This window comes from Actinia tenebrosa, unplaced genomic scaffold (genome assembly GCF_029948245.1).
Source record: "Actinia tenebrosa isolate PJP-AT-01 unplaced genomic scaffold, QUT_ActTen_1.0 PGA_scaffold16__25_contigs__length_10494907, whole genome shotgun sequence".
In the NCBI taxonomy this organism is placed as follows: Eukaryota; Metazoa; Cnidaria; class Anthozoa; order Actiniaria; family Actiniidae; genus Actinia; species Actinia tenebrosa.
In genome coordinates, this window is record NW_028292576.1 from 607,615 (window position 1) to 634,419 (window position 26,805).

The 26,805-nt window shown below is 38.3% G+C and overlaps 3 protein-coding genes and 2 pseudogenes across 3 annotated transcripts; 2 read left to right on the forward strand and 3 right to left on the reverse strand.

Annotated features, from left to right (window-relative positions):
* Positions 1-2,309: 2,309 nt before the first annotated feature.
* Positions 2,310-3,332, reverse strand: LOC148910491 (uncharacterized). Its single transcript, XM_089031395.1, has one exon. The coding sequence runs from the start codon at positions 3,330-3,332 to the stop codon at positions 2,310-2,312; it is 1,023 nt and encodes a 340-aa protein (XP_088887521.1).
* Positions 3,333-4,848: 1,516 nt separating this feature from the next.
* On the forward strand, positions 4,849-6,915 carry LOC148910492 (uncharacterized). The gene is made up of 3 exons (XM_089031396.1): positions 4,849-4,871; positions 5,201-5,263; positions 6,078-6,915. The coding sequence occupies exons 1-3, from the start codon at positions 4,849-4,851 to the stop codon at positions 6,763-6,765; spliced, it is 774 nt and encodes a 257-aa protein (XP_088887522.1). The 3' UTR covers positions 6,766-6,915.
* Positions 6,916-7,420: 505 nt separating this feature from the next.
* LOC148910493 (uncharacterized) lies at positions 7,421-8,682 on the reverse strand (annotated as a pseudogene).
* A 2,539-nt stretch (positions 8,683-11,221) lies between these two features.
* LOC148910494 (uncharacterized) lies at positions 11,222-12,801 on the reverse strand. The gene is made up of 2 exons (XM_089031397.1): positions 11,921-12,801; positions 11,222-11,879 (listed from the first exon to the last, which is right to left on the reverse strand). Exons 1-2 carry the CDS (start codon positions 12,799-12,801, stop codon positions 11,222-11,224), a joined length of 1,539 nt encoding a protein of 512 aa, XP_088887523.1.
* A 6,295-nt stretch (positions 12,802-19,096) lies between these two features.
* LOC148910495 (uncharacterized) lies at positions 19,097-21,243 on the forward strand (annotated as a pseudogene).
* The last annotated feature ends 5,562 nt before the right edge of the window (positions 21,244-26,805 follow it).

The following is a 26,805-nucleotide window of genomic DNA, read 5'->3' on the forward strand; positions in this document are numbered from 1 at the left end:
AGTGGCGAAGCTTAGCGATACCAAGACTATACTGACTGTTTTTAACCTTTGTTCTGTCTGGTTTGACCCAATATTCCGTATAAAGTTGAAAGAAGTGTTTTTTATCGTTGGCGATAATTTTTATCATAAAGATTGGCCGCAAAAGAGAGTTTTTTGTCTTTATTCTGGTCGCCGTGGACAGAAGACGCGTGTGCAAATGGCGGAATTCTCAGGTATGTTTATGACTCATTCAAACCCCGATTTAACATCAAAATTTCTCTTCAATTGTCAAGATTCTTTTGAAATGAATGTAGATATACCTACAGATCCTCTTATACTAATAAAAACTCATATTTGCTAGCATTTGAGGCCTGATTTTCGTTTTAAAACTCGAGGTGCGATATCTTCGCCAACTGCTGGCGGCAACAATTTATGGACTGTTTTTGTGCTTAAAATGCTTCTCGAATTTAATTTATCTTCGAATTTAATGATTCCAGATGAATTGACTGATATATCGAGACTTCCTGAGCTTACATCTCATGTTAATGGTATAGATAGTGGACATGAAGATGCAACGAAGCTTACTACGAAGCTTACACTCTCTCGTCAACATTGTTGTGTCACAAAGTGTACCGGCGATTCTCGCTACAACCAAGAGCTTTCCTTCCATCGATTTCCAAAAGACACATCATTAAAGGCAGAGTGGATCTCAAAGATCAGAAGAGACGAAGGGACCTCTTTTAAGGTAAAATATTTACAGTAAATAGTGGAGACGGTATACCAAATAATCTTAATAATACAGTGTTTTTGTTTTGTAGATTACAGGTAACACAAGAGTTTGCTCGAGGCACATTCTTGAAAGTGATTACCGCCCTCTAAGTGCTAAAAGAAAAAGAAACCTTAAGTGTTGTTCCTTCTGTTTTTGAATGGAGAGGTCCCATAAAACAAAGAAGAAAAATAATACGACATGTTGATAGGTACGTGGTCTTAGTGTACCCCTGCTATAGGAAGGGGGGAACTAAATGCAAAAACAAGTTATCATGCGTTCATCGTTATAAAAACCAAAAGTAAAACTTTGTTTATTTTACAGTGGCACACAGACTGATGAAAGTGATGATGAGGAAACTTACCATCAAGCAATGTCCCCTTCATAATCTTCTGCTGGCCCTTACACTGAAGAAGTTGATGAGCCTGGGGAACTAGAAACACTGAGGGAAGCTTACAAAGATGCTCAGAAAGAAATAGAAGAGCTTAAAGCACAAGTTGAATTTCTTAAATATATAAGTTTGGTACTGAGAGATTTTCAAATGATAATGATGACATTAAGTTTTATACAGGTTTTCTTTCGTATCAACATTTATGTAATTTCTTTAGGTTTATTGAACCTACAGTACAACACATGAGCTATGTTTATTCTATAAGCTCCCAGCAAAGCAGGCCTTCTGCAAGAAGCTTACTTTTGATTGATGAATTTTTTCTGTTTTTAGTAAGAATACGACTAGGTTTGTTTGCTCAGGATTTAGCACACAGATTCAATATCAGCATTTCATCAGTTAGTAGAAAAGTTACAACATTGGCGAATTATTTGTATTTTGTACTGGGTACCCAACCGATATGGCCCTCAAGGGAAATGATCGATTTACATATGCCCCAGGTTTTTAAAGAGCTATATCCTAAAACTAGGGTTATACTTGATTGTACTGAGATATATGTGCAAACACCATCATCATTGCTTTTGCAATCACAGTTGTACTCCTCATATAACAGCAACACCACTTTAAAGGGCCTTGTTGGTATTTCTCCACATGGTGCTATTACTTTTGTTTCCTCACTCTATACTGGGGGGGGTTTCCGATAAAGAAATCACTAGATGCAGTGGAGTGCTAGATCTATTAGAAAAAGATGATGTTGTCATGGCAGACAAAAGATTTGACATCGACGATTTGGTTGAAGCAAAGGGTGCAAAAAACAACATTCCCCCATTTCTGCAAAGCCAGAGTCAGTTTTCTGTCAAAGATGTAAAAGAAACAAAAACCATTGCCAAATTAAGAATTCATGTTGAAAGAGCTATAAGGCGTATAAAAGAGTATCACATTTTTGATTCAGCTGTACCACTGAACATGTTGGGTACTGTCCCACAAATATATACTGTCATTTGTTTATTAACTAATTTTCAAGGCCCACTTATTAAAAATACAAAAAGTACAGCTAGTTCTCACTCAGTTGACAATTAACTTTAATGCATAACTTTTAATAAACCAAAACATTTGTGACATTAATGGTTTTACTTAGCCTGTGAAGAAATCAAGTATTTTACAAAATTGTTACTATTATCTTAAATAATAATTGAAATAAAAACTGTCAACCTTGTCTTTACTTTGTTCAAAAAAGTCTTGATCAAATAAAATCCATTCACAATGATATACAGAGTCATTAATGTAGCTAAAAAAGTCACACCAATCTAATCCAGTCAAAGCCATTTGACACTGAACTTGGTGATAGTACTGGTGGTTTCTTTTGAGCATAAGTTGGCCATCAAGTCCTTTTTCTATGTAAAATACTGTGCTGAAGTCTCTAGTACCCTCCTTGGGAACTTTCACCTCAAGGAGTCCAAAGGGCAAAAGGCCTGCATCCTCAGCATCAAAGTCGTATACTTTGCGATCTGGTGAAGCGCCAAGCCAAGGGCAGAAAGGGTTGATAATTAATCCAGAAGGATATATATTCACTTTTCCTTCCTTTGCAACATTTGCATATATCTCTACTGCTTTTGGCTCCATATCGATTCCACGTTGCATATCAGGTGTAACCACTCTCTTCGTAGGGTTGAGTTGTTTCACTAGATTTTCGAAACCAGATTGCCTTTTAGCCACTAGCCCAAATTTGCTTGCAGTGATTCTCTTTTCGCGCAGAGAATACCATAGCTGACTTGCTGACTGTGAGAGTGTCTTGTGTTCTCTCTCAACAGCTTGGTCCAGTGTCACACTGATAGAGTTAAGGCCTGCAAGTTTCTGCACAGGTAAACAGATGAGGTAGTTATTTGTAATCCTTTCTTGTGAATTCTCCAGTGGTAATGCTGGAAATTGTGGACTAAAATAGTCATTTATGACATATTCATTGGACAGTTTTTGCTGATAAGACAGTACTGACCCTTTAGGGACTTTCCCAAATTTACTTGCTACCATGGCAATAGATAGTAAAGTATTGTTATCATAGGCTATTGTTGCCATCAGTGGCTGTGGCTCAAGTCCACTTAGTTGTTCATTTGGCATTATAGGGTAAGCTTCTGCTGGCGAATAAAGGGTGCTCTTTATGAACTTCGAATGGTCTGCACCTTGCCTGGGCTTTTTGACCATAAGATCTTGTACAGGCTTGTTGGCAATTTTTCTTTCTCTTGGCACACTCCACCTTTGGGGAATGCTGGTGCAGGTCAACTCATCTGGTATGGCCTTGTACCCAAGTGTCTTACAATGTGCCATGTAAAACAGTAATCCAACAACATGGTGACAGAACCCCCCAACACCAGCTACACGAACAACGGCCCTTTATTGACTTGGATGCCAAATCTATGTCAGCTTCAAGAGTGTGTGGAGGCTTGCTTTTCTTCATCGATCGATAACATCTTGAATTCAGTTTAGCTTTCTCTTGCGAATAGCGCACTAGAATGAATATCACAAGATATGAATTAAATTAAAAGTTGTAAACATACACATGTCTTAGAAACATATAAAAATCGTCATACAAAGTTTAAAAACATCTTACCTTTAATGTTATGCAAATAGCCTGGTTCGGCACAAAATTTGTAGGCCTTCGTGGTGCTTGAACAGCCGGACTCCTTTCGCGCATATTCCTCCACATCTCCAAATGTAAGTTCAGGAAGTCTCGATATATCAGTCAATTCGTCTGGAATCATTAAATTCGAAGATAAATTAAATTCGAGAAGCATTTTAAGCACAAAAACAGTCCATAAATTGTTGCCGCCAGCAGTTGGCGAAGATATCGCACCTCGAGTTTTAAAACGAAAATCAGGCCTCAAATGCTAGCAAATATGAGTTTTTATTAGTATAAGAGGATCTGTAGGTATATCTACATTCATTTCAAAAGAATCTTGACAATTGAAGAGAAATTTTGATGTTAAATCGGGGTTTGAATGAGTCATAAACATACCTGAGAATTCCGCCATTTGCACACGCGTCTTCTGTCCACGGCGACCAGAATAAAGACAAAAAACTCTCTTTTGCGGCCAATCTTTATGATAAAAATTATCGCCAACGATAAAAAAACACTTCTTTCAACTTTATACGGAATATCGGGTCAAACCAGACAGAACAAAGGTTAAAAACAGTCAGTATAGTCTTAGTATCGTTAAGCTTCGCCACTCAAAGTCTTATTGTTGTCAAGGAATGCGTGGTTAGCTTGCCCACCACGGGCTTGTTGCTATGGGGCAAATTGACACGTGATCAATTGCTGCAAATGGCCTATTAGTACGCCTGCTCTGATACCTATATTGACGTCACAGATTACTCTCATTGTCACATCACTTTTTCACGTCCACCCTGACACAGGAAGCCCAAAATCGCAACTTTAAGCCTCAATATCTCGTCCAGGAATTATCCAATCGACCTCATGTATATCATTTGAAAGTTGCTGATGTCTAGAATATGATAAAAGTGGTTTGCTTTTAGGGGTGATATGCACTTTAAATTCGCGGTGAAATATCGCACGTACGCACCACATTGATTTAACAGGGAATTTCTCTGTTTACCTGCTCTGCAGCAAATAAGACTTCCTTCTGACGGTATATCTTCCTCTTTTGGTTTCATCATCTTTAGACGTCCCCATACGTTGCGTTGACATTGGCCTATGGTAACCATGTCGACCATTTCTTTCTCTTTGTGAGTGATTGATCCACATTCTGTACCAATAATAGGGAGTTTAAGATAGGGCAGCTACGGTAGACTACTACGGTTGAACGCGGTTCGTGATCTGGGACGAGTTTCAATGCGCATGGCTGAAAATTCATGCATGCAGTGGCTAGCAGTGAATCCGCTATCATTTTGGCTTCCTATTTCAGCCATGGCTTCGCCGAATGCAGAAAATGAAACTGGTGAGTGTTTATCATGAGTTTTTGGCAAATGTGTACGTATATCAGGTTAAATTTATGAGGAGAATGTATTGTATAGCTTGCTACAATTTAACACGCTGTAATATCGCAATTTTTTAGTTCCACAAGTCCATGCAATGTTCCACGTGTGGAGTCGGATGTCACCGGTTCTCTTTGCAATAAGTAAGTAAAAACAATCAAAACTACTTTGTAATTCTTTCACAAGAGTTAATGCAGAGAGAGAATAAAGTCCATTAAGATGTTTTTCTTAGTTGGGGTTGATTGTCACATCACCTTATTTTAATTGCAACAAGCGATGTTCGCTCTAAAATATTTTTATATTTATACTTTCAATCCCACGACACTTAGGAAACGAAGTAGGAAAATAATGTACTATTATTATTGTTATTGTTATTATAGTTATTACTATTATTATTATTATTATTGTCATCATTATTGTTGTTTGAATGCAATTAGATTAAAACCATGAAATATTTTGATGGACTAACAACAACTAATTTGCATCTAACATGGAACCAACCATGCACTCGCGACATCCTCACTGGAAAAAAAAAACTTATGTTGATAAACTTTTTCATTTCCTTCTTGTGTCGTTCTTTCTGTTCCTAATTTTATCATTCTATGCAGGAAATTTTGTTTTTGCGGCTCAATAAAGTTTTGTCTTTCTTGGCACTAATCAATTATGAGCAATATATTGAGAGAGGTGCTTTGCTAGAGTATTTTCCTTATATCCGTGAGACACTTTTTAAGAAATTGCACTAATTAGTTCTGGCTAGTCTTTGTTCAGTAAAAAAAATTGCACTAAATTAAATTTGCGATTTTGTCAGCAAACTATTACACAGATGTAATGGAAGCCCTTTCTCTATTTCATGGGTACAATATATTTGCACTTAATCATTCGCTTATTATAACTTGGTATTCAATTATGTTTAGGGCATGAAAAAATTTTTATTTCTTTTTTTATTTCACTTTACAGTGGAACATTTAGATGGACAGAGGAACGAGATAGACTTCTTCTACGACAAATAGTATTCCTCGAGCCTTTTGCCTACAAAGCTGGGACTAAAGAAGCAGGTCTAAGGTGGACAGAAGTAGCAGAACGGATCAACTGCTATGCTCATTTCTCAAGTGAACCTAGAGATCAACGCAGTGTGAGGGAACGTTTCAACAAATTGTTGGCAGACTTCAAGAAAAAAAGCAGGAATGAAGAGTCTGCAAGTGGCATTGCTCCTGATGACCAAACAGAAAATGCGATGATATTGGAAGAGGTAGTCGAAAAAATGAAATCTCCGCTGATCCAAGTTGCAAGGGATGAAAACAATCAGGAAAAAAAGAGACAAAATGCCATATTCATTAGGAACAATGCAATGGAGACATGGTCTAAAACAAGAAAGAGTGGTAGTGAAGGTGGTGATTCGGGTTCAGAGGGGAACGGCCAAGTAGAGCAGGCCTTGACCAAAAGACGTAAAACAAGAAAAGGAGGGTCAGAAGCACTGCAGTACTTGGCTGAAAAAACAGAAGTAGAAACCGCTCTGCGAAAGCAAGATCTTGAATTACGCAGAGAAGAAATGCGTCTTCAAGCAGAACAGCAAAAGGAACATTACAAATTGAAACAACAACAGATGCAACTTATGGCTGACATTGTCAAAAGACTAGCAAAATAAGTTTTTGCCTTTTAAACCACTCGGTTCTTGTTTGGATTTGTATGTTAAATTACATTACTTGATGTAATGTGAAACGCACTTTAATAATACTTTCCACTAGCTAGTGTTTTTGTTCTATTAGAAATGCTTTTATCGATATTGTACAGTATATCAGTCACAAAACAAAATTAAAGTATGAGAAACCAAGATGCGTGTGTTACGTATGTAAGCTATTTATTCAAAACTGCATTATTCAACTTATAGAAAAAATATTATTGTGAATATATATTGAATAATTTTAAGTATTTATAAATACTTATTACTGATCAAAGTGTAGCAACGCAAATACACAAGCAAACGAAAGGACTGGCTTGCGTTGTAGTATTGCGTTTGCGTTTGCGTTTTCACCGGTACGGTTCACACGTTAAAAATGAAAGAATGGAAACCTTTCCATTTTCTTGCGTTTGCGTTTGCACTTGCGTTGCTCGCGTGAACCAGGCTTAATAGTCAATTGGACCAGGTTATAGTAACTATTATTATAATATAACAATTATTAATGTAATTAAGAAGATGTATTACCAGAAGGCAAATAAACCCAAGAAAATAGATGTAACCGATGGAATTTCAATTGGGGTAAACTAAAATGTATCAAATTAAATAAGATCTATTTCAGGGGTGTAATGACGTACTTTATTCTATTAAAAACAACAACAAACAAACAGAAGAGCGTTGCAATATTTCCAACAGGATATTATGCGCTTTATGCTAAATAGTCAGCTAATGTTGGAGGCTCAACTTGAAATGACTCAGAGGCTGTATTACCATACAAACAAGTGAGCATGTTTCTGAACAATGCACTTACTATGTACTGCTTTCCTACTGCACTTAATCCTATCTTTAAGTTTTTCTTGTAGTCAATGAACTTGAAGTAGTCCGAGACATCGCGAAACAACCACTCCACGGAGACTCGGACTGAGCTCATAGCTTCATTGAAAGCCCTCATATCAGGTGTTAGAACAGGAACATCTCCAACGCGATAGGGACACATCAAGTTGGGGCGGAGAGGGTAGGCTTGGTCACCGTATACACAGAGAACGTTCCCTGCTGGGTTGAAAGCTATTCTTTCAAGGGTTCCCAAGAGTCCGGAGTCTCTTTACATCCCTGCATCATGTCGGCACCCTTCCACAGGACCGTAAAGATTGGCTATCAAACCATTTGGAAGTGCTAATGCTTGAAACTTTAGTGCGTGAACTCGTTTGTGCCCGTTGTATGCTACGTTTTGGTGTAAGCCGGGTCTGCATATTGGACGGACAGTCCCATCAATGAAGCCAAAACAATTCGTTGGAGGAGTGCCTTTTCTTAATATGGCTTCTGAATATCGTTGAAGAGATGCTCTGGAGAGAAAAGGTTGATTCCAGGAGGATAAACGGAAACCATGAGTTTCATAAGTCCAGTCAAGCACAGTGTTTGTTATCATGCATATCTCGGGTATTGGACGAGCGAACGTAGGAATCATATCGTAATACCGACCAGGGTAAGCCAATCTCTTTAGCAGCATGCACAAGCCCTCTAATCCACTGCAGACAGTCCCTTGAGAACAAACGAAGCGTACAGGTAGCTGCAGATGGTTCCCTAACACTGGTATATCCTCTTTTGCGACTCTGAAGTTAGATTCGCACTCGCTAGAACTCAAGTCATCCAAGCAAAAGGAGTCGTATTTCCAGAATGGATAAGAAGGATTAGAGGGTTTATATTCTTCATATAAAATCAAGAACTCATCCTCTCTCAAAATACCATCAGCAAAGGCAATGACGATTGCATTTCTTATATCTTCAAACGACATTTCTGCTAGCCAACACTCGGATAGCACTCGGTTGCGAATCAAAATATATCATTTTTTGCGACCACTGAACCGTATACGGTATGCTCGATCCAGTATTCACCAGATGCGTTCAACCGTAGTAGTCTACCGTAGCGGTCTTATCTTAAACTCTCTAATAACTGCTATACCGCACCTTGACATTTTTTTCAATTTTTTTGAAAAGCAAGATTTTCACCTAGTGACCCTTCTCAGTAGCGTAAGATATTGCAAAAATAAACAGAAAAAGCCACTTCATATTTAGAGTTAAAGTCTTCTTGATATTTACCACTGGAATAAAAGTACCTTGTCAATTTCCAGGCGTGAGAGCGCTTGCCTCTAATTGGTAGGATAAGCTCTTTATCAGATTCCAGAACATATGCAGATTTCATTTGAGAATAAAGAAAGGAAGGAATTCATAGAGAAGAAAATGAAGTTGAAGTTGAGCTCAAACATAAAACGAGAAATTCATAAGAGGATAAAATGCAGATACGTTAGCCTACTTATTTTAAAAACAGGTATAGAAATTTGAGAAAAAAATCTCTTACGTACATTAATAGATCGATGTTATATATTGTGACTAATTGGTTAGTATAGCTTTTTGATATTTTTCGTGTCAAACTCCCAAATCTTTAGATTTAGCGGAGTTTTAGAAAATCCAGCTGTCTATGCAAAGAATGCAGGTTTTGTAAAAGCAGAGTCTGTACAAATGGAGTATTTCATGTGCATTACGCTCTCCATGCACAAGCAATGCGTATGTAAACAAAAGAGATAGTTTGCATAATTAAGATTATATGCTTGCCGTTCTAGAGTTCTAGAAATTATTTATAATTTTTGATGTGGATAGCTTTAGTTTACGAGAATTTCATGTAAACGCGAAAATAGGTAAGAAAGGATGCAGCTCCCTTGCGACAGAAGTGGAGTGCCCGCGAATTTTAGTTTCCTGTGAAGTGTGTGGTCTTATATAACTAAGGCTACTACCTTGGTTTTGACCTATTTGAACATTGGCTGTTTTACACTTCTGAAACTAAGGCCAAAGTATTCTCTATTCAAAAACAATTTTCGCTCAGTAAATTTAGTCAAAATAAAAAACATACTTTATCTTGCGGCCCAAGGGCATGAAAATATTCCTTCAAAGTTTCATCAGAAACAATCTTTTGGTTTTTCTTTGAGCGAATCTTGAAGTTCGCTAAGTTTTCGCTTTCGTGCCCTCTAAAATAACGAAATTCGTTATACGCTTATAAAAAAATTCAAAAAATTCTTTTTCGAGAAATAATTGCACCATTGTGTGAAGCTATCCCTCTAACGAGTAAGATGTCTACTTAGTAAATGATTGTTATTGTTTATGTGTTCTTTTGTGGCTATGAAGTCCGATTCTAGAAAAACATCGTCTTTGACAGGTAGCACATACGAACTCTGTAGCTGTTGGTTCAACTGTTGGAGAAGTTTGTTGCCTTGATTTTCTTTGCGACCGAAGTCTTTCTCTGTGCTCTTTTCTTCGTTGTTCACTTTGCTTCGCTCCTGCGTAAATAGCATGTCTCCAGCCAGGTCTGTTGCCAGCCTGCTCCTCCCAATCATCTGTGTTGATAGCACATTGTTTGAGATTGTGCTTCAAATTGTCTTTGAAGCGTTTCAGTTGACCACCTTGGTTTCGCTTTCCATTGGTCAGCTCACCGTATAGAATTTTCTTGGGGAGTCTGGATACGGGCATACGCACAACTTGCCCAGCCCACCTAAGTTGGTTCTTGATAATGATGGTCTCGATGCTGGAGATATTGGCCTCTTCTAACACACTATTGTTGGTACGTCTGTCCTGCCATTTGATGTTCAATATACGGCGAAGGCATCGCTGATGATATTTCTCCAGGTTTTTGAGGTGGCGACTGTAGGTGGTCCAAGCCTCTGAGCCATAAAGCAGGATTGGTAGAATCATGGCTTTGTAGACCTTGATCTTTGTGTTGATATTGAGGTCTTTGTTATCAAATACTCGAGTTCTCAGTCGCCCAAATGCACCACTAGCTGAACTAAGACGAACTTGAATTTCTGCATCCAGATCAGCCTTACTTGACAAGCAACTGCCAAGATATGTGAAATTATCAACAGTGTTGAGGTACTGCCCACCAACTGTAATCTGTGGTTGTTGTCGTCCGTGTATGCTATCAGGTGATGGCTGAAATAAAACCTTTGTCTTTTGAGCATTGAGTTTGAGGCCCAGCGCGTTATAGGCGTGGCTGAATGCATTCATTGCTGTCTGAAGATCTTCCTCTGTGTGAGTTGCTATGGCATTATCATCAGCATATTGGAGCTCGAGTATTGTCATGTGTGTAGTCAACGTTCTAGCCTTCAGACGTCGGAGGTTGAAGAGCTTACCATCCATCCGGTATTGCATATTGATGCCTCGTGGGAGCTTCTCCATTGAAAAGAGAGTTGGTGCAATTACACATCCCTGCCTAACTGCTGTCTTTACTACGAACCTCTCGGTAGCCTCGCCATCAATCAGGACTGATGCAGACATGTTGTCATGCAGCAGCTGGACTATTTTGATGTATTTCTCAGGACATCCAATTCTAGAAAGCACTTTCCATAAAGTAGGGCGGTCCACAGAATCAAACGCTTTAGTTAGATCGATAAAGGCCAAGTAGAGGTCTTTATGCTGTTCTTTGCATTTTTCCTGTATCTGTCGTGCCGAGCATATCTGTCAACAGTCCCACATGCTGGTCTGAAGCCACATTGCGTCTCCGGGAGGATCTCTTCAGCAATAGGTGTGAGGCGACATGCAAGAATGCGGGCGAGTATCTTCCCAGCTATGGAGAGAAGAGAGATGCCTCGATAGTTCCCACAGATTGTCTTCTCTCCTTTCTTGAACACGGTAACAATCAAGGCGTCCCAAAGATCACTCGGAATAACTTCCTCTTCCCAGATACGTGTAAAGAGGGTATGTAATTTTTCAGCCAGATCCGGGCCTGCAGCCTTATATACTTCTGCCGGGATCCCATCTGGGCCAACAGCTTTGCCATTCTTCATAGCAGTGATAGCTGTGGAGACCTCCTCCGTTGTTGGTGGCTCGACTAGATGATCTCTTATTGGATGCTGAGGTAGTTTATCTACTTCCGTGTTGTTTACAGAGGGGTTCTGATTGAGCAGCTCAGAAAAGTGTTCTTTCCATCGCTTGCGGATACTAGCTATGTCCTTGAGAAGGTTACCATTCTTGTCAGCAACAGGTCTAGCTCCCTGAGATGTTGGTCCATAGATCTTTTTAGTAGCAGTGAAGAATGCTCTGCTGTTATTAGTGTCAGATAACACCTGCATCTCCATTGCCTTCTGCTCCAGCAGTTGTTTTTCATCTCACGAACTCTTTGCTGAACCTTTGATGTTATTTCTAGGTATTGCCGTTTTTTCCCTTCATTCCTGATATCGTTCTGCCAAACAGAGAATCTTCTACGTTTTTCAGCAATTATTTGCACAATCTCTGCGTCATTTTCATCAAACCAGTCCTCATTGTGTCGTTTCTGAATGCCCAGTGTCTCAATACATGTTGTTTTGATGGCCTTCTTTAGATCTTCCCAGAGACAATCAACACTGGTGTTTTCTACATCCAACAGCACTTCGCTCATTTTTGATTGGAACTCAGTTCGTGTTTCAGATGAATCGAGTCGTCCTAAATTGTACTTAATCCTCATCAGTTTCTTCGACTTCCTCTGTTTCTGGCAGAGGACGAAGGACAAGGTGGAATGGACGAGCCTATGATCGGTCCAGCACTCATCTGATGATGTCATTGTCTTGGTATTGAGAACGTCCTTTTTGTCGCGATTTCGTACGATGATGTAATGTATCATATGCCAATGTCCTGACCTGGAGTGCCTCCATGATGTCTTTTTTCTATTCTTCTGTCGGAAGAGAGTGTTTGTGATCATCAGTTGATGTTCCGCACATTTGGTTAGGAGCATGACCCCATTTGAGTTAGCGTTGCCTACTCCCTCCTTCCCAATCACATTTTCCCATACTGAGTGGTCCTTGCCTACTCGAGCATTAAAGTTGCCGAGGAGAATGATCTTGTGGTTGAGTGGTATCTGTGAAAGTATAGAGTCAAGTGTGGTGTAGAATAACTCTTTCTCTTCGGGTTCAGCCAATAGAGTGGGAGCATACACAGAGATTACTGTCGCTTGTTGGTTGGAATTAAGCTTAATACGGAGCGTCATCAGACGCTCATTAATGCCAGTCGGGATTCCTGACCAACTCATTTTTAATAGCAAAACCGACACCATGAATGCGTTGTTCGTTCTCCTCCTTTCCTTTCCAAAAGAAGGTGTATCCTGCACCTGTCTCTGTCAGCTGTCCTTCACCGGCGCGAGGAGTCTCTTGAAGCGCCGCAATGTCAATGTCATACTGGCGAAGCTCTCGAGCAACAAATGCCGTTCGTCTTTCTGGTCTCTCGCTTCGTTCATTATCCATCAAAGTTCGCACATTCCATGTGCCAAAATGTAGTCGATGCTTTATTTGTTTTCGACCACAAAAGGTAAACCCGCTGGGTGCTGTTTCCCAGCCAGGGTTTTAAGGAAACAGGCTATGTTTAGGGTACCTTTTCTAACCCCTTCCCCTTGTGGGTTGAGCAGAGTGGTTCCTGAAAAGGACTGCTCAGACATGGAGGCTACTACCGAACTACTCTCCTGTTTCCGAGTCCAAGAGCAGAGCGACTGTAACTTGACCTCTACCGCCTACGTGCTGGCTTGCAACTAAAAGCTTCCAGACTTCACAATCCTGCTCCCGTTGATGCTTACCAATCGCCGCAGGGCTTTAGTTTGTAACCAAGTAGAAGCTGTGCGTGAATTTTAACGTGAAGACTTACCTGCACAACGAAGTTCCACGACTCTTGACATCACTTGTCCTGGTTCCAGTGGCAAGGATACCTAGATGACTGGAGGACGAGTTCACCTGCAGCTGATGGCGGTCAGCTCCAATAAAGCTAATCCGTCTTTTGCAGGTCTTGTTTTTAATCCTGACGGGGTGTCCACACACCCACCTCTTCAAGCAATTAAGGCTTGAAGGGTTTGCCGGTTTAGTCGCCGATGATCCGACTTTGCGACAGGTTGTATTGTTATTGTATTAGTCAGATAGTAGGGTTTCTACAGACAAAGTTTGTGGTAGGTCGATTTTTGGGCCATTTCCCACTTTGCTCGATCCTTACACGGACTGCCTCTTAAATACATAATTTATTATATGTTAATGATGGATTAACTTAGTGTAGATCTTTCGTTCTTGTTTCGTTAATGTGTTTTGGTTTACAGGTATTTCAACCATCCAATCCCAAAGAATGGTATAATACTAAATGAGGTGTGCCAACTAAAGATTGCATTAGTACAATCCATAAGTAGTCTAAAGTTAAGACAACGCCTGACAGTTAGTTTCAGACAGGATGTTTTCTTTTTAATTTTTAGAAACAAGGGAACAATCGTTAGACAAGGGCAAGTTCTCAACAGCAATGATTTCCATTACAAATACTTTAATGGCTTTGTGGGACGGCCTGTTAGATGTATATGGTCAAGGAACAAAAATTCACTTGCCTGTGAAAGTCCGACATTTCATCTCTTGTTCACCAACAGGATACATGACAAATGGTAAACAAGCACCAAGGGCATTCATTGAAAAAATGTCTGTTGAGTTCATTGAAGTAGCTGCATGATTGACAGTGTTATGAGATCATTTCTTTCCTTTCTTTCCTTTTTGTGGATTTTTCTTTTTCTTTTTCTTCTTTTCTGTATTTTTGTTGTTTCAGCTACTCTTTCATCCATCTGTCTACTGAAACAAACCTCTCTTTATTTTTTGGCTAGTTTTGATTTCCCAACAGACCAAAAATCTGTATTTCTTTTTGTGTATGTCCTTTTTCTTCTTTCCCTGGTCCCTAGCTGCTGCATCCTATATTTGGCCTTTAATACTTCTGCTAGACTGTCCCAGTTGTTCGATTTTCTTAAAACAATACTTCTGGCAACATCATTGTTTTTCTCGACACCTGAAATTTAATTGTAGATATCGGTTTTTCAATTGAAATTTAGACTGGAATTCCCGAGTCAGGCAATGGATTTTCTTTGAATCCCATAGCGACATTTCCAAAGTTTCAAATCTTCGCCTTGAGCACAAGTCCTCTGTTAGGCTTTTTGCATATCCAAATCTCATTTTAAGAGTATTTAGCATTATTCTTCGTGAATATATTTTGGTACGAATCCGTAAACTTTCGTACACGCTTGTACGCGAATCCGGAAACAACTTTGTATCCGGAAACATTTACTCTAGTGTAAACGGGGTCTGAGTCGAACTTATTCAAAGGATGCCGCCCTATTATACTTTATAATCGAAAATTTTGTATTGATCTGGCACGCCGTTTGCCTTAGGCCTAATATATTTACGTTACCTGCGACAACATTATCAACATCAACATCATGTAACTTGTCCACAATTCCTATAACCAGATTAAAAAAATTGTTGACAGCATGAATTATTATTGTGAAAAATTAATCCAAACTTTTAGCAGTGCAATGTCAAAGGAGGCTGGCGCACGCCGTAGAGGGAATAGCCAAAAATTCTGCATGATTTGTCGCTAGGCTCGATTATTTTAAATGTTGGAAGGCCACAAACTCAAAAACCAGTCCACATCTCCAACTCAATAATTATGTCTAGCTTTAGCCAACCCTAGACCTTCACAAGGGACTGCTAAATTAAGCATAAAAATTCGCTGAAGGCCCGTTTGAACGGACCCAACATTTTGTGGCCAACAACTCCCAACATTGTTGGATCCAACTTCAACTTTTACATTCAACTGAAGTTTGGATTGCAATAACAAAAAATAATGTAAAAATTTGAGATGTTAAAAATTTGCATATATCTACCCTGACCACTGAATTGCTTGATATTCTTAAATTTTGCCATTGCGTCTTGTAAATGGTAAGCTGCTACATGCATGTATGGCGTTACATTAGCCCTTACGCTTTTTCGCCAAGGCAAGAAAAAGGTTGATCCACTGACACATCTAGGATGCAGAATAATGCAAATACCAGTAGGTGAAAAAAAATGAAATTGTATATACATATATTATTAGAATTTTCATTTACCTTTGTACCAAATATATTGTTACCTTTTATTGTCATGTAGAAATGTAATTGAAGTAAAGGTTCCCAAAATCCTGGAAAAAAAACCAAAACATGCTGGTATAGCACTGTTGTAGTGGGGCCTGTTGTCTAATCTTACGACTCTCGAAACTCCTTTGCTGAATTTCTGTTTTGTTAACTTGATGACTTGCTTGATGCTACTCTTGCCTCTATAGATCTTTTTTATGAAGGGATATTTCGAGTAGTAGTCTGCTACGAGTAGGTATTCAGAGTCGTTGATGTAGAATAAGTCAGTATCAACTGTGCGTCATGGTCTTGGTGGTATCTCACTTTGTAGAAGCGGTTGTTTTGGGTTGCTTGGTAGAAATTCTTGGCATGTTCGGTATTATCGGGTAAGTTTGTCAATGTCATCGTTCATATTTCTCCAGTATACTGCTGATCTCGCTCGGAGCTTGTTTTTTCTGCTAATTGGTGACTAGCATGTAATTTGTCCAGAGTTTCTTTCTGCATAGTGTATAGTGGAAGGGATTATGATTCTCGGTCCTTTGGTTAGGATGCCATTTTCAATGGTGATTTCATCTGTGAAGGACCAGTATGGCTTTAACAGGCTTGACACTTGCTAAATTGTTGTTGGCCAACCTTCGTACACCATTTGCTTTAGCCAGGTTAGCTCTTGATCTGTGTCTGTGTAAACTCTTATCCTTTCAATCATCTGTTTGCTAAACTGGGGATAGATCTTGTGCACCTGTATCTTCTCCTTCTCAGTCGGAAAGTTCTCTTTTGGGAATAGTCGTGAGAGCACATCAGCCAACATCTTCTCTTTTCCTTGTATATATCTGATAGTGATATCGTATGGTTGCAATCCAAATAACATTCGTTGTAGCCACGTTTGGTGGCTAATCCAAGGAACATTTGCAGTTGGTGGCGATCGACCGGTTCTCTCTTCTGCTTCAGCGCTGATACCTTTGTGGGGTCGGGTTGGATACTGTTCTCATTGCAGATGATGCCATACTACTTTATCTTGCTTTGTTTGATGTTGTCTGGATTTAGTTTCAGACCTGTTTCTTTCCATTTCTCGACCATTGCCTTTAGGTGGACGTCATGCTTTGGCTTTGTTTTTCAGTAAACCACGATGTCTTCTACAATGCCAATCATACCGTCACAACCCTCAAATGTCTGCACATTCATGCCTTGGAAAACGACATGCGACATTCTCAGTCCAAAGGGCATTCGTCTCAACCTATAGTGGCCAAAAGGGGAATTGAAAGTGGTAATGTAACTCTATGGCGTGTCTAGGCCAACATCCAAATATCTTAGTACTTTGTACTTTAAAGTACTTTGATCCACTCAGCTTTGGCAAGATTTCCTCTAGAGTAGGTGTGACGAGGTGGTCTCTTTGTATGGCAGAATTCAAATCTTTTGGGTCTAGGCATTGGCTCCCCTTCACGTACCTTGGTGATGATTTCTTGAGTGACCACATCATCTAGTTCACGTTTGATGTCGTCCTTTAGGCTTATAGGCACTCGCCTGGGTGGGTGTATGACAGGGTCTACGTTTGGGTCTAGGGTTATGTGATATTCCCCTTGAAACTTCCCAATGCCGTCAAAACATTCGGGGTATTGTTTTAGTAATTGTTCTTTGCTGTATTGTGTTTTTTTTTAATCGTTTGACCCTGCTTTGTTGTGTTGAGTTGTTGTTCCTTCGCTCTGGTGTTCAATAGAACAGTTCAAAGATATCAACTTGAAATCTAGCGCTGTTGGTAATCCAAGAATCGCTTGACCGGGCGCCTCAATGACATAGAATAGCGCGGTCGTGTTCATGCCTTTGTAGCTGCACTCTATATCGCAAGTGCTTAATTGCTCTATCCGTGTTCCGCCGTATGCTGTGAGTATGGTGCTGGATCGCTTCAGAGCGTTGTGTTTTGATTCGCCATCCTTCCCAACGTTCTGCAGGAATATGCTTTGGTATAATCTTATTGGCAAAATGTTTGCTTGCGCACCGGTGTCTAGTTTTGCTTTCAACTGTGTATGCTTATGCTTTTAATCTAGAAGTTTGACGTCTATAGTGGCGAATGCTTTGTCCTTTCGTTCTGGGGTTATGATGCCAATTACTATGGACTGTAAATGTTGAGTGTTGAACTCTTCATTCAGTTCATAATCTGCTTGCATTTCATGTTTGCATCTGCTATGGCGTGTGTCACGGCTGCTATTCAAGGTTTTTTTGGCTGCTCTCTTTTGATAGCGTTTTCTGATTCAGTAATCCCTTTCTGGCGGCATACTTTGCTCCATTCACGATGGCCAGTTGCTATGCGTTTTGCTCTCTGTTAAACTAAATAATAGCAACATGGCGGCGAACTCTCAATGCAACGCAAAGGGCGCGAATGATTTAACAAAGCTAAATCTTGCTCCCATTGGGCTCCCATGACAGCGAAAGAGGTGGGAAGTTTTGGAATAAGACAGCGGTCGAAATGAAGTTTGCTATCGAGAGACACTGGATAAAAAGCGTCAGATTTGGTGAGAAAAAGCCGAATTACGGAATCTAGAGCTGGTTTTAGAGGAAATAACCGGTAACAAATTAGAGTTTGTTGGCTCGATGCTTGATGGCTTTTTAAAACAGATCAATTCCTTAATTCTGTCCAAACTAGCAAGATCACGACACTACTAACTCGAAACCCATGAAAATCATGTGAAAATATTCATGGGAAATTCACAAAAGGTTTCTAATGGCATTTTCATGACATTTTAATAGGGTTATGCCCCTATATAAGCATAAAAAATCCATAACAAGTTTTGACACGGGAAAACGTGTCAAATGTGCTGGGCACATTGGATACTTTGAATAGAGTAGAAGACTATTTGGGATATAGTCCGTGGATTCGGTTTGACTAAAATAGAATATTTTGTAATGCTGGTAGAAAATTTTTTTAACGGTCAAATTGAACCAGCATAAACGAGTCTTGGTTGGTCGCAAACCCCAAAGCAAGCCTCAGTCTCTCTGAGAACCAGTGTTATGGTGGCTCCATCAGCTCAAAAACACCACACAAAACATTGAACATAGGATTCTCCATCTACAGAAAAAGTTTGGTCTCGAAAATTTACCTCAGAATACCCTGCGAGCAAGAAGAGAAGACTCTTTCCTTTCTCTCGCTCGGGGGAAGGTAAAGGAAACTCTGCTCGAAAAACGAAAAACGAATTTTTTCCCCTACGCTTCTTAGTAAATTTGCCCCCCAAAAAATATGGCGTCGGAAACCGTGAAAGGATCTATAAATAAACTAATATAAAACTCGTGTGAGTAGTCTTTTATGTAAATTATTGCCGGATTTCAAGCCGAGAGAGACTGGGCTCTAGTATTAAATTTTCCGGACGGAAGTGATTTTCCCTCGCATATATTCAATATGGCGCAGCTGGTGGAAAAGTTAGTTGAAGATAAGAAACCTATTTCTTTAAAGAATCTGAGAGAGAGAATAGCAAAGGAAGACCCCAAAGGTTGGAAGAAAAAGAAATGCTTGAGTGAATTACGGTTTATAAGTGTAGCGAGAACAAAGGAAGAGCGATCAAAAAGGGTATGCAGATTGAAGAAAAATCCGGAATTGTTAGATAAACTTATCGAGAAGCAAACAAACATATTCAAGTTCAAGACAAGGCTATCCAAGAGTGATATCCTCCACCAGAAGCACAGTGGCTCTCTGATACTTCTTTTTACCCTAAGGTATGTGTATTTCGCTTTTCTTTCGTTGGCATTTGAAGTTTCTGGAAACCCAGTCGTTTGCATCGTACAGTTGTTACATCAGTCTATATCTTTATACCACATAGGTCTCAGAAGATGTTGTTCAGCGCTACCAAAAGCTTAAACGTCAGGGCAGTGAAGGACAGTATCGAAAAGCGCTTAGGATGTTCAACAGCAGAGGAGTGAAAACAAAAGTTTTAAAAGATGGAAGTAAATTTTTTGTTAAGGCAAACATTCATAAAAGTTTCAGAAATGGCATAACGATGCCAGCTGTCATTCTCTTTAGAAATGGCAAACCATCCCAGGGACATTGCGAATGTGCAGTTGGTGTATCTGGAATATGTTGTCATGTAAATTGCATTTTATTATACCTTGAGCACTTTTCAAAGACTGGTACAAAGTTTCTTTCCCTCACTTGTACTCAGAAATTGCAGAAGTGGCACAGGAGAGGCAGAACTACCTCAATCCAAACTCGGTTATTTCACCTTCCTATATCTCACTTCAGAAACTTAATATCTTCAAGAAAAAAGGCAGGTAACTTACGCACCAAAAGGAAAGTAAACAAGGTTCAAGCAATTAATGAAACTTCAATGGATTTCAGTGATTGGATGAAAAGAGATATCAATGACATTGTATCTAAAATTGAAACAGGTATCAAGGGAACCCAAATAAACATAGAGAATCATGTTTACACTACACTGAAAAAACGGGTTAAATTCTGGTTTATTTGGCCAACTTAGTTACAACTACCACTACAGAGTGAAGCAGGCTCTAGAAGATCATAATTATGTACCTGGCTTGTTTGATCCAGCAATCCTAAAGCCCAAATTTACCCAGCATAAGGATATCTGGCATGTGCCACTGCAAACAAATGCTGATGTTGACACTGGAACAACTACTGGTAATTTCAGTGATATACATGATACCATTGACACTGAGCAAAAACCCATTTATGAGCACCCATGAATAAAACAAAAGGTGGAAATGCTGCAGACAATAATAGCAAATAGTAAAAATAAAAATGATGTAGATTGCAAAAAAGAATTAAAAGAGCCAGATGTTTTATACTTATCTATTCCTAAATGCCCAAGATTAAGACCATTTGGATACAATTACCATGCTGTTGAACAAACTCCTAAGGAATGGCTGGACTTAAGAATTGGAAAGGTTACTTGTAACTCAATTGGTAATCTAATTGGTCTTTCAGGAGAAAAAGAGCGCCTCCACATACTAACTTGTATTACCAACAACATTGATCCATGCAAAGTGAAACCAAAACAATTCCAGAGTTTTGCTAGGGGACATAAATCTGAAAATGAGGCCAGAGAGGCTTTTGAAACATCCACTGGTGTGCATGTTAGTATTTGTGGCTACTTTAGTCATCCCGATGATAACAAATATGGTGGAAGCCCTGATGGCATCAGACCAGCATATTTGCTAGAGATCAAAACAAGAGTTGCAGGAAGCAGGAGTCCACTAACAGCAACCACTGCAGATCATTTATTGCAAACCAATTTCCAAATGGCTATTACAGGGGCAGCTGTAACATTTCTACGATCATATCTACCCGAAGAAAAGTATTCTAATGTATTTCTAATTGAAAGAAATAATCTTCTTCTACATGTAGTGAAAATGGTGATTGATCACATGATAGCTAACACTACAATTACATATTGGGCTCACGAGGAGAATAATCTTTTGAAGAAAGTAGGTGAACGAAACCTTAACAAAGTTGCCACATTTGCATCCCTAAAACCACTGAGGGCTTGGATCAGGAAAGAAGCAACAAAAGTTAAAAGAGTACATTTTACATAACCCAAGTCCATTATTGGTATATATACTGTATATCATACAGGGTTTGCTAGTTTCTCATGTCAAAATAATACACAAATTCATGTTGTTTAACAAAAGGAAGAAACATAAAATATATTCACTTTTTTTTTGTAAGTTTTAATTCATATCCTGAAGTTAATCTTATTAATAACTTTGAAAATTATTATTAATAATGATCATTCATAATAACTTAAACACAAACAAAGAACAGAAACTTGATATAGTATCAGACTAAAATAAAGTGTCTAGGAGGTCCACTATCCCTGCAGGCCAGCACGTGTTCAATATGGACCAATCACGGATACGACCAATTGCATTTTCATGTGTACTTCCCTTCCAAGAAAAACAAACACTCTATCGATCGATAAAAGTCAATAAAATACACAGTGGACGACAAACTGGAGATTCAATGTTTTGGCTGGTTTCAGGTGGTTTCAAGATGGTTTCAGGTGGTTTCAGGTCGTTTCAGGTGGTTTCAGGTGGTTTCAGGTCGTTTTAGGTCGTTTTAGGTGGTTTCAGGTGGTTTAAGGTCGTTCCTTGTTTTAGTAAATACCAATAGGGTTCAGTAATATTTGATATCAATGACGCGGTAGAAATTCCTGTCCCGCCCCCATTCGGCATGAAATACGTTTTTGTCATAAAAATATTCGACTAGAAATAAATATGTTTTGCTATTCAAACCAAATATAATTTTTCTAGCTAATAAAATAATATAAAACTCGTGCGAGTACTAGATTACAACAATGACGCAGTAGAAATTCCTGGCCTCCATTTACAATCTTTTGTTGTATCAAAAAACAAAAATCGCACTTAAAGTTTCTAATTTAGCTCCAGTTTCTAATTATCTGCTTAGAATACTACAAAATTAAGTTTAAAGTAAGTTGGATCAAGGCACTCTTGCCACGAAAACCACATATGTTCAACCTCTTTCAACTCCTCCGTGTCCTGATCTGACAGATCTCAACGTGCATTTTCACGTCATGTTTCACCAATGTCAATCATGACGAGGTCCACCAATGGCATTCGTTAACACTAAATTCCGATCATACCTAACTCACCAAAAAGAAATGTATTGTGCCCATAGGCCCAGCACTAAAATCCCCTTTGTCAAAGATTCCCATGAAATAACCATGAAGAATACCATGAAAATTAGATGGCCGATTTTTTTTGATGGTTTTTTAATGGCTATGAAAAAACCATGAAATAAACAACTCTTTTTTTCATGGGTTAATTGTTCATGGTTTTTTAATGGTGAGCTCAATTCATGACCCATTAAAATACCATGATTTTATCATTAATATGAGGTTTTTAATGGGGCCCATGAAAACATTCATGGCATATTTATGGCATATTAATGGCTATGAAATTAATGTGAGCCTGATTTTTTATGAGACAATAGAGTAGCATGAGAAAAACTTTTGGCCCATTAAAATGGCATAAATAATCCATGAACATTAACAGAATGGATTCTTAATCTATGATAATTATAATAAAACCATGATTTTTTAACTTAGTGGTCATAAGTTGAAAAAATCTAGTAGAAAAATTTATCTGAAAATACACACTTACCATTGCGACTGCATATGGGATGCTTTTTTTCTTATGTGCCATTGGCTGATCATAACTAAACATAAGCATTTTCTCGTAAACCCATAAAACAGTTTATTGTAGAACTTGCCACTGCTTGATTAAAATTAGAAAAGTGTGTACATCATAGAAGTTCATTAAATAATTGCATTCAAACTATATCTATATATTTACATTCAATAATTTGAAATTTACATCTGGTTGAGAACTACAATTTGAAATTTACAGTACATGCTTTTAAATAAAAGCATATTCGTACAAATCCTTGATTCAATTTGTCAATTAGTGAAATTTGATTATGTTTCAAAAATTGCATGCCATATATATTAATGTTATATCAGTCTTAATGTACGTATTATCAAACCCCTTTTTTTGAAATGTGAACTGTAACATTAAGATAATTCATAGAAAATTAAAAATTAAGTGTGTGTTTGGTTAAATATGCAGTTCCCTTCTCATGGCTGGGGATCAATGAGTTAAATTAAGACTTGGGCCCAGTGGTTCAGACATATAACTTTTGCCGAGTCGAATCTAATTGCCTTTAATTCCAGAGGCCATGAAAGTACAACAAACTACTTATAATAAATAAGACATTAGCTCTTTTGCTTAGAGCAAGGATAAAGTTTGTGTTCAATCTGGCATACATACTTCTACTAGTTTCAAGGAAAACAGCATTTGTAAAGAGAGACAATTAGATTCAACGTGGCAAAAGTTTGACGTCTGAACTGGGCCTTAATAAGGAATAGTAATGGGTAACACGAACCCCCTTAATATACTAAACAAAAACTCCTTATCACTCATTATTGATTATGTACTTGGAATTATAGTCCTCATAAAGGTTGGCCAATGATTCATCATTGGCAATGAAAAAGTAAGCCCCAACCTTTTGCATATCTAGGTTACAACAAAAGAGAAATTTTGGGTTTACTTTATCGTTGTACTTGACCTTTGGCCAGCAGTAATGTCCTTGGCTTTTCTTTTTTTAAAGAGATATAAGGATTTCAGTTTCTGATGACATTGCTACAACTTTACCAATGTAAAAGCCAATGTCGTAGGCCACTGCAACCCACTGGTTGATTATGATTTCTTAACCATCATGTCCCTGAAGTTGATCAAAAAACATTGCATGTAGAAGGGTAGCACATTATGTGCACCAAACAAGTTGGGAGCTAGGTTAATTTTTCGCTATAGGTGAGCTTAGTTACCTTTGGTGGTGAATTACGTTTCTTTCCATCCTCTAAAACTTAAAGTACCAGAACAAGGACATTAAAAAGTAATACTATATACAAATTCTAAATCAAGAAAGTATGTATTGGAAATTATGAACTGTGTTGACTCAGCTGTGCATGAGAAGTTTGAAAAAGCTATAAAAATGATTTATGGATTCCAAAATATTTTAATTACTCATGTACATGTTCATTAGCATTGTAAAATTGATAAATTATTATTAAGAGCAAATTTGATCAAATTATTTACCTTTTGATATGTAATAATTGTATACTTGACCTGAAAAGAAATTTTCAGATTAACATCACAAAAAAAATAAGAATTCATTTCACAGGAGGAAAGTCTATCTAATTCCATATTGCAATTTTATAAGGAATTGTATAGATGTACCAAAGAATTGTGGAATTGTCTGTTCTTGGATACATCTATCCAATTCTCTGTTATCAATTACATATGGAATTGGTCAGTTAATGGATGCAATACCATATTGGATTGTATAAGGTGTTGTACACCACAATATAACAAGACGCTCTAAGAGGTGCCTAGTAGTCGGCCTTAAAAGGACCTGATTGGCATATGAACACAAGAATCGTCCCATAGATCCATGAAAGAAAAGCCAAAATGCAATAGTTTTCAATTATCCGTTGTTATGCAGACATAAAAAATGGGGTGTTGCTAAACCCCGAAACACCGAAACACCGAAACAGTACCAAAACGAAACACCAGTGTACAAATACTTTTCAATATAATAGTTAAAAGTAGTAGATTAATGAATCTTTTGATTTTGAGAGCAACTGACATCATTTAAGAGCGAATGTCAGTAAGGGTCGAGAATCGCCGGACAAAACCAAAAAATCAAATTCCATTTTATTTTACCAAAAGATACCTTTGGGTGGGTAGTCTTCGAAATGCATGTCCAAAAAGTCTGGCGATTTTTATTTTTTTCAAAATTCGCGAAAGTTGAAAAGAACCGCCGACAGTCATTTTCCGGCGACTCTATTTCCATAAAATTAGGCATGTTTAGGGAGTGCTCGTGCTCTAAGGAAAAATCCTATGGCATTGAAATTTTGTCCGTACATTGTTCATCATTTCTTGTTTCCAAAGATGTAAATCACTTTGACATCTGTTGAATTCAAGCTAAGATCTCTGCCATCAACTTCCACCAACTAGGAGCGATAAGCTTCGAGCCTAAAATTGAGGTTAGTTTGCGACGCTATATTGAAGAGAGTATATTTTTTTCCACATAAATTTTAATATTCTTTGAAAGCCCTATCATTGGGCTTTCATCGTACCAAGTATCGTTTTTGGCCCGTTAATTCTCTAACTTCCAGAACTAAAGACGCTAGGACTATTTACAGCATTCGTGAGTTCATGAATAAATGAATATATAATGAACCGAGCATGACGGTCTTTATTTTATGGTTTATTTCTTGCAAAACAAAAAACAAAAAAACAAAACAAAACAAAACAAAACACAAGAAAACGACTCCTTTTTACTTTTAAGAGGCATTTCTGAGTATAACAGAGAGATATATGAATATATTTGACCGTAAAAGGTCAAGTAGCCACACGTGTAGATGGTCACGCTGTAACACAATATCACGTTGCGGGTTACGGGACAACCTTAGATTGTTAATCCACTAGTATTTCAGATAATCTTTTCAAAAAGAACCTAACATATCATTTTTTAATGAAATGAGAGCATTTGCCGTTTTGCTACATCCTTTCGTATGCGACAACCGAAGAATGGACTTTGTTCTGATGAGTTTCATTAGCATATTGTTTTCCTGGATATCACATTACAAGGGCAACTAGTACTGTCGTCAGGTCAACGAAACAACGTTACTGAAGGGCATGCAATGGCTCAGTGTGGCTATTCGTCTTTGATCGAATCTAGTACCCCGTGTGGGCCACACTGGAAATACCCGAAAGATGTGGAGTGCATCGCTTTAAAAGATTGTAAGAAAGACGTCACCTCTCATCTACGATTCTGTAACACTTTTGATGTCGCAATCAACAGCGAGCAAAAGTTGTTGCTTTGCAGAGCTGGTAAGTGTTTTTCGATTTTTAAACAGTGCAGTATGTGAATGTTTATTTTAATTCCAGGGAATGAAAAAGTATTATTTCTTTTGTACAGGAATTTTCAAAAAGGAAGAGCTCGAGCGCCACGACACTCTGACTATTTGTCCGTCACACCGTAATAACAGTGGAGTTGGCTGGAGGTGTGGTAGAAAAAACTGTCCTATCCCTAGTGATATAGCAGGACATAAGACTGGTAATGCAAAAGGAGATCGTGGTATCACCAGTAAAGAGTCTGAATTTATTTACTCTACAACTCGAAGACTAATACCATTTGGAACACGTAAGTTTATTTTTGTGTCTAAGTAATCAAACAGTAAGGATCTTAACCAGTGGCTGGAATTGTTTTACTTAGTTATCTGTAGACGTTGTAAGACTCATATCAAACAACTACTTGAAGAAAATCCAAGTGATTTACTCACTGCAACGACACCAGTTGAAATTCCAGAAATTGTTTTACCAAGTGAAAATGAAGGAGTAGCAGAACTAAATCCCAGTGGAGCTGGAGCAGATCAGCAGGTAAATACCTTTCACCAGTTATTTGAAATTGGGGTTGTATCAAGGGTGCTTGACAGGATCGATGACCCAAATGTTGCGCGTTTCACTGGATTTCCTCTTTTATTAGATGTCTTATTAATTTGATAGTTCCAC